This window comes from Acartia tonsa, chromosome 3, assembly GCF_053477335.1.
Source record: "Acartia tonsa isolate MP-2025a chromosome 3, ASM5347733v1, whole genome shotgun sequence".
In the NCBI taxonomy this organism is placed as follows: domain Eukaryota; kingdom Metazoa; phylum Arthropoda; class Copepoda; order Calanoida; family Acartiidae; genus Acartia; species Acartia tonsa.
This window is the reverse complement of record NC_137262.1, coordinates 5150436-5163305: the sequence shown is the minus strand read 5'-3', so window position 1 is coordinate 5163305 and position 12870 is coordinate 5150436. Positions and strand designations below refer to the sequence as shown.

At 38.0% G+C, this 12870-nt stretch overlaps 2 protein-coding genes across 2 annotated transcripts; both read left to right on the top strand.

Moving 5' to 3' along the window:
• Nucleotides 1-487: 487 nt before the first annotated feature.
• Nucleotides 488-2094, top strand: LOC145312968 (uncharacterized). The gene is made up of 2 exons (XM_080152180.1): nt 488-622; nt 1013-2094. The coding sequence occupies exon 2, from the start codon at nt 1264-1266 to the stop codon at nt 2092-2094; it is 831 nt and encodes a 276-aa protein (XP_080008306.1). The 5' UTR covers nt 488-622; nt 1013-1263.
• Nucleotides 2095-7004, top strand: LOC145312966 (uncharacterized). Its single transcript, XM_080152179.1, has 5 exons — nt 2095-3832; nt 3931-4947; nt 5065-5346; nt 5602-6483; nt 6577-7004. The coding sequence occupies exons 1-5, from the start codon at nt 2095-2097 to the stop codon at nt 7002-7004; spliced, it is 4347 nt and encodes a 1448-aa protein (XP_080008305.1).
• The last annotated feature ends 5866 nt before the right edge of the window (nt 7005-12870 follow it).

The following is a 12870-nucleotide window of genomic DNA, read 5'->3' as shown; positions in this document are numbered from 1 at the left end:
AGGGGGGGGGATCTTTGTCTGAATGCCCTTCCCAGCAGCATGTTTTTTTTTCTCTCCAAAAAATATCGTTTTCAGCCGCGGGTGGTGATATTTTTGAAGAGAAAAGGACAAAAATAATTTTGCTAATGCCTTCAAAATCTCCTGAGATCAAAGTTAAACAAAAACTTTACACTTTTCAAACTGTGAGTGTGTGTGTGGGTGTGTGTTTTATGTGTGTGAGTGTGTGCATATATGTGTGTAATCCTAAAGTTTAACGTTAATTTACACCATATGGAATATCTACCTATCCGTCTTTGCATTTCCTACGTATATCTATTGTATTGGAAGTATAATAGTGTGATGCGTTTGTGAACTCGAACCTTTATCCTTTTGTTTTCCTTATCATTAATGTCAGTTTGGAAAGCGCTGAGATTCAAATTGAAAGTTCATAATTGGACGCGGCAATCAAAACAACGCTTGCGCATTGATCATAAACAAAGCAAGCGTGGCCATCTTTAATCTTTCTTTCAAAATGTGCGGATTATCTGCGTGATAAAAAACCATGTATAGTCAGAATTGTGGTGTTGTCCGTACTGAAAAATACCTTTGAGTGCTTCCCGGCTTTACAGGAACAAAAACTTCGGTAAGAATTCTTTCTTTAAGCATTTTTAATGGAATGGAGTGATTTTTTTAAGACGGCAAATTAATCTTTCATTTTTACTTAAATTAGACCAAGTAATTAATTTATTTTTGTATCAGAATATTTTAATCGTAGTCTATAATGATTTTGTTTATGAATTTCAAACTCGTATTTAATTTTGATTAATTTTAAGCAAAAAGTAACCCTAGCATTCTTATATATTTTAAAATATAATTTCGAAGTCACGCAACCTCTCATAATGAATATTTACTTTATTAAAAAAGATGATTGTTCCAAATAAGAAAAAGATTTATTCTCTTTTTACAAGATTTATTTTATCATGTATTTAACATTTTAATATTTGATTATTAATTTTGTTATTTTCTATTTCAGCATGACCGTTTTCATACAATAAATTGTATTAGTAACTATGCTGGTTTTGTCTCTTGTGGGAAGTAGCAGGTTTCGTACGTCTGTACGTAAAGATCTGGTAAACGGCCAGCCAAATGCCGTTGTACCGAAACAATGAAAACGGTAAGAAGTCCAGTCAGCCAGTCAAAGCCAGTGACAGTTACCGTATGTGTTGAATGTGAATAAAATTCTACACGTGACTATAGTTGTAATCAGTGCTAACAAAAGTGAAAATGCCACCTAAAAAGAATAGGTATGCACTATTGTCGGACAGATTGCCTAGGGCAGTTGAAGTGATAACCGAAGAGTTAGACAGAGTGATGCAGGTAGTTTCGGATACCGCAGACATCAATGTTAATCTCACCAAGGAATGCATCCTTGTTCATGATGCGAACTTAAATCTTGAACGTACCATGAACGGTCTTCAACAGCTGGACGTGTTAATCCAGGATGATGATAACCTAAAAGATTTTTATAGTGACATTATCACGGCGCAAAAGAACTATAGCGAGTTAAAACTCACATTAAGTGCCATAGATGAGCTAAGAGCGATAAACAATGAGGTCTTAGTTCTTGGTGATGATCTTGCAGCTCACAAAAACAGTTTGCAACAACGTTGTATGCAAATAGTGAAAGTTATTAAAGGTGATTATATACCTCTACCAACTAAAATTATCAGTGATATGACTAAACTGATGGAGACGCTGGCAAAGGCTAAGCAAGAGCCTGTTACGCCAGTCTCGGGTGCCTCGGTAGATCCTATGCTGCCGTCATTCGGCGCCCAATCGTTTGCTGCCAGACCGATGTTTTCGTCTCATGGGTACATGCCACGCCTAGACGAAAAACTCCTTCCCAGCTTTGATGGGCAAGAATCTTCTTATGCGCAATTTAAGGAGAATTTCCAGAAGCTTACTACTGGATATGAGCCCAGCTACCTGCAGATGGTGTTAAGTTGTGAACGAGTAATGAAGGATAAACCGTTGAGGCTGCAGTTGCAACAGATTGCCACGCATGCAGCGCAATGGACATATTTGGACCAACTGTTCAAATCCAGAACCAGATAGATGTTGTGTATATTCAACAGCTGGGACAAGAAAGGTAAATTGTCCGAGAGCGGCCAGATTGTTAGCGCTCTCGCCGAGTTCTCAGGTGCCATCAACCAGCTCAAGCAGATGACCAAGGCTGATGGTAACGACGCAGTTTCTACAAGCCAATGGCTCACAGTTTTATTGTTGGAGATGTTATCTAAGAAAATGCCAAAAGAGTTTCAGGATAAGCTCGACCTTGCACTCGGGAGCATGGTCGTTCCCGACGTGCCTAAGCTGCTGGATATACTAGAACAGCAGCGTGGCGCATTATTGATGCGCAGCAGCCACGGCTTGGACACGCCGTCAAAGAAGAAAGGTAATCCTGCCGCAGCTGCGGCCGCCGTAGGTAAACCTGGTACACCTAGCAAGTTCAAGAAGAAGCAGTCCTGTCCGTCAGACGGCTGCAGTGGAGATCATTTTTTGTTTAAATGTTCGAAGTTTACAACCATGTCTGTTCCAGAACGGAAAGATTTTGTGATGAAAATCTGCGGGTGCCTCTTATGTCTTAATAAGGGGCACCGCGCCTCAGAGTGTCCGCGTGCTGAGAAGCTTGGAGGCTGCAGGATCAACAATTGTGGACAGAAACACAACTCCCTCCTCCATGAGTCCGTCGCCCAGGTTTCAGCTGTGTATGAAGCGCCATTTTTGGGTGAGAATAATTACATGTTAATGCTCCAGAAGCTGGACGCGCTGGATGTCTACAAGAGGAAGGTGCCTGTGTCTGGGATGTGGGACACAGGTGCCAACCTCACCATGGTTACACAGTCTATTGCCAAGAAGTTGCAGTTGCCCTCTACTGGACGTGTAGCTACCATTTCAATGGCTGATGGTAAAGTTCAGTCATGCCCAACAGTTAAACTCTGCCTGGTTGACCGTAACAAGAACAAGCATGTTATGGAAGCAGCTGTTGTGCACACAATTGGACATACAGATGGGCTGCGCAGCATGGACCCAGTCGCCGCAGCTGCTCTGTTTGATATGAGGCCACAAGATTTTTCATTGGTCAATGGACCACTTGATATTCTCCTAGGGCATGTCACGCCCACGACGTTCCCAGCGGCGGATAAACTCATCGGCGAGTCAAGATTATACCGCAGCATTTTTGGCACAGGTTTCCTTGTTGTTTCAGCCGATGGAAAGCCTGTTGTTTGTAAAGTTACCAAATTGGAAGTTGCAGCTATGGACTTCCTATCGTCGGAGGCGTTAGGCGTACAGCCGCCGCGGCTGTGCAGTGGATGCACGGGCTGCAGGCATTGCCTGGCACTTGCGTCAGGCAAGTCAGCCGTTGATCAGCGAAAACAGGATCTGATAAAAGAAGGTTTAACATTGGATCTTGTGAAGAAAGAGTGGACGGCAGCTTATCCGTACCGGCTGCCAACACATACGCTGCCGAACAATTCGCGGCAGGCGTATAATATTGCGCTTCGTGATCGCCGGCGCATGATAAAAAACGGCGAATATGACGTATTCGTGAAGGTGTTCAAGGAGGCGGTGTCCCGTGGGGTGTACGTCAAAGCCACGCCACAAGACTTAGCATTTGAAGGTCCAGTTTATTTTAATTCATTAGTGACGGCCTTCAAGGATAGCATTTCTACCCCCTTGAGAATCTGCGCAAACTCTAGCTTGACCTGCAATGGAACAAGTTTAAACCATATTATGATGGACGGCCCACCACCTACCTACACTTTGTTTCACAATCTTATTCGGTTCAGAAGTTACAAGTGTGCCTGTGTGTGTGTGATGTCTGTAAGTTTTACAATTCTTTGGCGGCCACATATGAAGATTCGCAGCTGAAGAGAGTGTGGTTTGCAGAGGATGAACATGCCAACCCCGAAGTTTACTTGACCAAAAAAGTTAACTTCGGGGAGAAATTGGCAGGCGATTTCGCCGTCACAGCCCTGAGATTGACAGCACAGATTTTTGGAGGGCGCAGCCGCCAAGATGTTCATGATGTTTATGGATCTGAATACGTCAAGGGAGCAGAGGTAGTTGCAAAGCAGGACCTGTGGAGAAGTGAGCAACAACCTACCGGTTCCAAGTTTGTACTGCATCAGGATGCTCCAGCTATCAAGCTGGAGCAGTGTACCTACATTGATGACCATACTGGCGGCCATAATAGCAAGCCAGAAGCCGTCAAAATGGTCGAAGAGTTGAAGGAAATGATTGAACCTGGCAACTTCAGCTTTAAATCAGTTATTTATTCTGGAGATGATGTTGATCCTGTTAAGGTACTGGGCATTCAATGGGCCCCCAGAGAAGATGTTCTTACTCTACCTGCTCGGGTGAATCATGGCGCCAAGATAAAGGGCCGAAAATTGCTGGAGGACCTTGATCTGTTAGATTTATGGAGAGCCATGCCAGAATGTGTAACGAAGAGAGAGATTTGGCGGGTCGTACAGCAATTATATGACCCTCTTGGCCTTATGTGCCCACTACTCCTGAAGTCCAAGCTTATACTTCGGGAAGTTTGCATTAGTGGCGTATCATGGGATGAGCATGTTCCTGCCAAGCTGAGAGATGATTTTGTTGACAGTTTGGCCGACAGGGCTAAGCTTGGAGAAGTGCTATTTCAACGTTCTTTAGTTCCTGATGAGCCATTGGGGCTCCCAACCATCATTGGTTTTTCTGATGCTTCAAGTTCAGCCTACGCAGCCATCATCTACCTACGTTGGCCAACGGCCAGAGGCTTCGAAGTGATTTTATGCAGTGGCAAGAGTCGTGTGGCTCCTGTTAAGATTGAGTCTATTCCAAGACTTGAGTTGTTGTCATGTTTATTAATGGCAAGATTGGCGGACGCAATTGTCCGAGCCCTGCCCTTTGCAGTAGCAGGCAAGATGTTTTTTAGCGACAGCACTTGCGCTATATCGCAAATCGTGTCTGAATCAGTGATGTTAAACAAATTTAACAGTCATCGTGTGAGTGAGATCTAACAGCTGACCAGCCCAGAGGATTGGCGCTGGCTTCCTACAGATCAGAACATTGCAGATCTTGCCACCAGAGGTGCCTGTACCATTCAAGATGTTTCACCAGGATCCAGGTATCAGGATGGGCCTGAATGGCTGCGCCTGGAGCAGGACCAGTGGCCTGTAAAGACGGCGGGTGAAGTAAATCACCCCATCCCAGAGGCTGAGATGAATCAGCGCATGGTCCGATTGAAGTGTATGGCCGTCCAGGTAGTAGATACTGATTTCTGGAGAACTTTAGCACGACGTACCTACAGGCAGGCACGTAAAACTATGCAGGCGGTGATCAGAGCTGCCAACTGTTTTAAGTTGTTGCTTCCGGCCAGGCAAGAGCCGATGAATGATTCGGTTCCAGCCGGACAAGAGCCGACGGGAGTTTTGGTTCCGGCTGGACAAGAGCCGATCAGTGTTGCGGTTCCAGCTGGACAAGAGCCAACGGGAGTTTCGGTTCCAGCTGGACAAGAGCCGCTAGTTGATTCCAAGTTTTATGGCAATCACACTTTTTCAATTACCTACCTAGATGTGGTGTGTGATTTATTCCTGGCATCATACAACCAGGAGAAGGAGATGGTTATGGAGGCTGAAGGTAAATACGATAGTCTTCAACCTTATTATCACGAGACTGAGGTGTACTGGCCTATCGTTGGTAATAATGGCTATTATCCTGTTCGTAAATTCAGAGTCCTCAAGATGCGTTCCCGTGGGGACGAGGCCTTGGAGGCAGCAGCCGAGGGAAAGAGAAAGCTGTTCAAGGATTCCCCTGGCCTTATTTTGATTGATCGTCACAATAACTTGGCCAGACTGTTCCTACAGCAGGCCCACGATGAACTTGGCCATGCCGGTCATAGAAAAACTTTGGTACAGAGTCGCTGGTATGCTTGGATATCACGTGGCCGCCAGGAAGCTATGAAGGTTGTCAAGTCATGTTCCAGTTGTTGTCTAGAGTATGCACGTTGTTCAGCCCCAACTATGGCAGACGTCCTGCCCAACAGGTTAGAATCTTCAGTTCCATTCTTCCATGTTCACCTTGACCTTGCTGGCCCGATGGAAGTTACAAGGCCTGGAGTCCGCACCAGGAAGAACCCAGCCAAGTACAAGGTTTGGTTGCTAATTGTTTGTTGTCGTTTTACACAAGCAGTGTTTATTGATGTTCTGCTGGATTACAGTACTGAGGCTGTCATTATTGGCCTCAGAAAGCTTCAAGCATTCTACAACATGCCCAGAGTCGTGACTACTGATCGCGGCACCAATTTTCTTGGCTCGAAAAGAATACTTGATGAAGTTATGAAGAAATCTGATGTGAGTTTTGAGTGGCACCTTGTACCGACTGGCGCTCATTCGTATGTAGGAAGTGTTGAGCGCCAGGTTGCCATGGTCAAGCGTGTCCTCAATAAGAAGTTGTGTGGAGCTGTTGTCAATCACAATGAGTTGTTGCTGCTGACTGCTGAAACTGCTAGAGTTTAAAACTCTAAACCCTTGAGCTATGCTACACAAGGGAATGATGTTAATACATGGAGAATCATTTCTCCTGCTGATTTGTTGGGTGGCAGAGCTAACGACGGAATTTGCTCGTTCGAGACCGGTTCCAGAGATCGAATTACACGCCGTTTAAGCCATCTGGAGGAGCTGACTAGACAGTTCCATGAAGTCTACAAGCAGCAGCTGCTGCCTGAGCTATTGCGCACGGTAAAGTGGAGGCGCAATCAAGTTCCGCTGAGCGTTGGAGATGTCGTTCTTGTTGACGGGTGCACCAACTTGGTTAAGAAGTATCGCCTCGGCAGAGTTCAAGACGTACGAGGCGGTGGCCGTACAGTTGTAGCCCGTTTCAAATTGTCCGATGATGTTGAAGCCACGGATAACGAGATTTCTTCAAGACGATTGTTGAAAGTAAACCAACCCCAAGATGATTCCCAAGACGATTAAGTATTTTTATTAGTATCGTTCTTATCGCGTTTTTTTTAACTTTCAACAATTGCATATTTTTTAAATTTATAATTGACGCAAATTTCCTTACAAATTCGTTTAAAATTATAAATGAGCTCAAAATTTTATTTCCAACGCATAAAACTAAAGTTTTCTATTCGAATACATAAGTTTTCTTTACAGATTTATTTGATCGGGACCTGGGATTTTTTCGCGTAAAAAATCTTAGGTACGTATTTTTTTAAATTTGGATGCGAAGCATTATTGTCGTTTCTTGTTTAACAGACGTGAAATATGATATATACAGATAAGAATATAAATGAAACACATTTGATCATTTTAAAAATATCTTTTTATATTACAAGCATTACAAATAATTTAATATTAACTATATATATTAAGATTATTACATTTTAATTTCGTTCTGAAGATTACCTAAAACAAAAAAGCAGTAATTTTATGAACACAGCAGATTTACTTTGATTTGTTTGATTTTATTTCGATGAGTATAGCCTAATGAAACTGCTATACAAAGCGTTCCAGCTCTGTTTCCTCGGCCGAACGCCTTGCATAACAGCAAAACTAAAGCTTAAGAAATATCTCATAATTTCATAAAGATTCTTTTTAGTTTCTTTGATTCCTTCTTTCTTTGAAGATTTTAACTTTAGAACATTTTTCATTCTATTTTTTTCAGAAATGTTCGTGAATTGAGCCCCGCGCCAGGAATCCTGTTCACGGTTACACAAAAAAGAAACAAAACATAACCATAAACAGGACTCGTCGCACGTGGCATTATTATAATTGTAGTGCGTCGGTTTGATCTGCAAGCTTTCGAGGTTCAGGTTGAACTGAGGCCCCAATTGCTCTTAATTTTAAAAAAAGACTGTATAAATAAGTACACAGAAAAGCTTATTATCTATTCAGCCAAAGAGAAATTGCCAAATAAACACTTTTTGAGACTTTTCTTTTACTTTGAGCTTAATTTAAAATTCGCATATGCAAAAATGCAATTTTACTTTCATTTTGATGTTTTATTGATGAATTAATACAGTTCTTTTATATGTTCTTAGATATAAGGATATTTTATTTTGATGATATGTTTAGATTAAGGATAATTTTACTTTATTTGATTATTCTGTTTATCTAGATTTAAGGATTGTTTCTTATCTATCTTTTACATAAAGATTTGATCGAAGAAAGATTTACGTATGCATTTTCACTTTTCTTTAGCAAAAAATATTTGTTTGAAAAGAATTTTTTAAGTAATTATTCTTCTTTTATTAAAAGATTTGAATGAATTATTTGATGATTAATGCAGATTATGTTTAGCATTAAGTTTATTTTAATATTAAGAATATTATTATTATCATTATTATTGATTAGGTACCTAATTAAAGTTTGGGTACTTATTTTAAATTATTATTATGTATTGCATTACATGGTCTAACAAATTCAAATAACCATTTGTTTATTTCGAAAAATTGTGAGGCCATGAGAATAAGTGTTATGAGTGAGTAGTGAATGTGTAAGCTTTCAATGAAGAATGTTTTATTTCCTATTCCTTTATTCCTACATTTTTGTGGAATTGTGTCATTTTGTGTTAGTGCGAGTATTCGTGAATATTACTACTAGCAAATTTGAGGCCAAAAGGCCAAAATTTAAAACTCTTGTAATTTATGTAGTTTTGAATTGTGACTTTTGTGGACATTGTCTGCACACAAAGTTGAAAATTTGAATAGTGTGGTGTTCGATTCCCCACTTTCAGGCGGGTGTGTATTGGAAGTATAATAGTGTGATGCGTTTGTGAACTCGAACCTTTATCCTTTTGTTTTCCTTATCATTAATGTCAGTTTGGAAAGCGCTGAGATTCAAATTGAAAGTTCATAATTGGACGCGGCAATCAAAACAACGCTTGCGCATGGACCATAAACAAAGCGAGCGTGGCCATCTTTAATCTTTCTTTCAAAATGTGCGGATTATCTGCGTGATAAAAAACCATGTATAGTCAGAATTGTGGTGTTGTCCGTACTGAAAAATACCTTTGAGTGCTTCCCGGCTTTACAGGAACAAAAACTTCTGTAAGAATTCTTTCTTTAAGCATTTTTAATGGAATGGAGTGATTTTTTTAAGACGGCAAATTAATCTTTCATTTTTACTTAAATTAGACCAAGTAATTAATTTATTTTTGTATCAGAATATTTTAATCGTAGTCTATAATGATTTTGTTTATGAATTTCAAACTCGTATTTAATTTTGATTAATTTTAAGCAAAAAGTAACCCTAGCATTCTTATATATTTTAAAATATAATTTCGAAGTCACGCAACCTCTCATAATGAATATTTACTTTATTAAAAAAGACGATTGTTCCAAATAAGAAAAAGATTTATTCTCTTTTTACAAGATTTATTTTATCATGTATTTAACATTTTAATATTTGATTATTAATTTTGTTATTTTCTATTTCAGCATGACCGTTTTCATACAATAAATTGTATTAGTAACTATGCTGGTTTTGTCTCTTGTGGGAAGTAGCAGGTTTCGTACGTCTGTACGTAAAGATCTGGTAAACGGCCAGCCAAATGCCGTTGTACCGAAACATCTATATTAATATGTTGTACTTTTCAAAAATTAAAAATCTGGATGAGAGAAACCACTCTACAGGTAGGTTGTGTTGGTCCGTCAGTCAGACCAATACAAGGATTATTTTGAACGTTGCCATTCGTCCTATCATATTAAATAAAGTAACTAGCGGTTTCGCCACTAGCCTCTAGGGGCTTTGCCGCGAGAGGTAATTAAAAAAAAATAAGTACCTCTAATGCTAAAGCCTCCACCTATAAAAAAAGAAGTGGGGGAAGAAATTTTTTGCTTTTTGAGGGGGTAAGAGGTTTCCCCCCCTCCCTCCTCCCCCCCAAGAAAATAGCCTAAAACCGGACCAGTAGGTATATTCCCTAAAGAGTAGAATCCAATCGGTTCGGTGGTTACCAAGATCTTTGAAAAGAAAAAAAGTTTTCTGGTCCTTTAGAGAGGCTCTACCCCTACAGGGTCCTATTCCAACTGAGTGCTTTCTTTGCGGTGCTCTTCCAACATTTAATTTTGCTCACGTAACCTTAAAAAAGACTGAAATAACATTTTTTCTTCAAAATGTTCTTTTGTTGTCCAAGCATCAATATTAATAGTTATTTCTTTCATTGTATTATAAACGGCTTTCCGCGGATATAGAATGTAAAATTATAAGATTAAAACCAGTTTTATTAGACCCGAGGTGCCAAAGGCACGGGCTTAAAAACCGGTTTTAATCTTATGATTGTACATTTTTATATTCGTAGAAAGCTGGATATAATTCGATGCTAGACATAGTTTTTTTGTATGGATGAGAACCGGTTCCTATCCACCGGATTCGAATGAATACGAGAAAAACATCCAAGACGTTTTTGTAAAGATGTTTGACAACTAATATTAAATATTTTAATTTTGAAAGATTTTTCTCAATCTATGCACCGAGAACTTTATCCAAAATCATATTTTGATATGAAAGTTTTAATTCCTATGAATCTGAAAACTTTGATAGTTGAATTACAGAAAGTTCTTAGATAGATAGATAGATGTATTTCAACATAAGCATACAAAATGATAATAATATTTCTTACACATATTTACAAAATTTTATGCATAGTTTGGTACTTTCATAACCTGGGTTGGCCGTTGCAAAAGCTGGAAGTACCGATTTAAGACAAACATATTCAAATGATTTTTTAATGTTTCTAGCTACATAGAAATTTTAATCAGATAATTAAATTGGATATATACATATAACATATAAATAGGTTTAAATAGTATAAATAAATAGTAAGGTATTAATGATGGTATTTACACTATGATACAATGGGGTTAGAGAAATTCAAATTTTGATAGTAAATTAAGGCAAATTTTAATTATTTTTACAGACAAAACATTTTTGCTTATTACAATTAAAACTCTTATATTTATCTAAAGCTTTCTTTTTGATGAGATTTTTAGTGGAATTTTTAGTTTCAGCACACCTTATAGCAGTGTCTAGGTTGTTCCATATTTTAACAAAGCAAACATTAGGAAAAGTTTCTAGAGCTTTATGTTTAGGTAAAGGTACTTTTAATTTCATTACTCTGTTGGATAACATTGGTTCAAAAATATTATTGAATGAGTCTGGCATTTGTCCTGCAAGGAAACTTTTTACAAAGCTACCTATGTTAACAGTCATAATATCTTCAAGTTTAAGTAAATCAAGTTTTTCAAGTAATGGATCTACATGAGCATTGTACTTTGCATTAGCGACATATCTCACAGATTGCTTTTGTTTTAATAATAATCTACTCATTCCCTCACATTTAGCATTACCCCATGTTATAATAGAAAATTCCAAGTGCGATTTTACAAGGGAATTATATATAGATTTACGAATTTTAGTTGGTGCAAACTTTTTCAATTGATTTAATACAAAATTAGCACTAGATACTTTGTTAATAACTGAGTTTATATGGTGTTCCCACGTTATAAACTCATCTAGATGAACACCTACAAATTTAAAAGATTTAATACTACAATCATTTCCAATTCTTTCAATCTTTTCACCACCAATTTTTATGACTAGAGAATCTTGGACACACTGCATTTTTTTGGTTCTAAAAACCATAAACTTAGTTTTGGCAACATTAAGTGAAAGTTTATTTGCTTGAAACCAAAGTTTAGCTTTTTCTAGTTCAATATTAACCCTTTCCTCTAATCTTTTTAAATTGCTATCACTGTGTGCAAAAATTGTGTCATCAGCAAAAAGTGAAGAAAATATATTAATTGCATTTGGCAAGTCATTTATATATAATAAAAACAGTATAGGACCCAGAACACTACCCTGTGGGACTCCATGGGTTATGTTTTGAATAGATGATTTGACACCATTAATTTCTACATATTGAGAACGATTATTTAAATAAGAATGAAACCATTTATTTGATAAACCTTTAAAACCATAATGGTTTAGCTTGGTTAAAAGAATTTGGACATTGCAAGTATCAAATGCCTTTTTTAAGTCAATGAAGCACCCCAGTGTGTATTCTGGTGTTTGAGAATCAAGACCTTGGTATATTTTATTCAATAATTGAATTAAGGGCTGTGTTGTGTTGTGCTTGGGTCTAAATCCATACTGATGTTTATAAAGAATATTGAACTTATTTAAGTATTTAAACATTTGACAGGCAACTATTTTTTCCAGTAGTTTAGAAAAGGCATTTAATATACTAATAGGTCTATAGTTATCAAATGAATTATTCCTTCCTGATTTAAAGATTGGCAAAATTTTAGCGCATTTATAATTGTTTGGAACAAAGCCATGTTTAAATGAAAGATTAAATAGGTGAACAACAGGATCTATAATACTTGGCATAATTTCTTTTAAAAGTTTAGTAGAAATATTGTCAGGTCCACAACTTAGTTTAGGTTTTAGCTTATTGAGAGTAGAAAAAATTATTTGAGGGGTGATTTTTTGAAAGACAAAATTTTCATTGACTGGAACCCCAAGGTAGTCATTAAAATCATTTTCGCAAAATGGAATTTCATCTGCTAGGCTGGGACCAACATTAATAAAAAAATTGTTAAAACCCTCACAAATATCTTGAAAGTTTTCATAAGATCTGTTATCATCAGTAAAAAGATTTGGGATAGAATGCGTTTTTTTATTCTTGTTAATAAGTTGATTAATTGTAGACCAAGTTTTTTTCATGTTAGACGAAAATTCATTGAATTTAGAAAAATAATACTCTTTTTTGGCTTTCCTAACTGCAGATTTATAAATATTATTTGCAATGACAAATTTTCTATTGCTATCAACGGTT

Bases quoted from the DNA above. Each gene is read 5' to 3' on its own strand.
- LOC145312966 (XM_080152179.1), top strand. From the start codon at position 2,095: ATGTTGTGTATATTCAACAGCTGGGACAAGAAAGGTAAATTGTCCGAG. The intron at 3,833-3,930 runs GTTACAAGTGTG...TGTGGTTTGCAG, and splicing joins CAATCTTATTCGGTTCAGAA to AGGATGAACATGCCAACCCC. The intron at 4,948-5,064 runs GCAAGATGTTTT...TGACCAGCCCAG, and splicing joins CCTGCCCTTTGCAGTAGCAG to AGGATTGGCGCTGGCTTCCT.
- LOC145312968 (XM_080152180.1), top strand. From the start codon at position 1,264: ATGCCACCTAAAAAGAATAGGTATGCACTATTGTCGGACAGATTGCCT.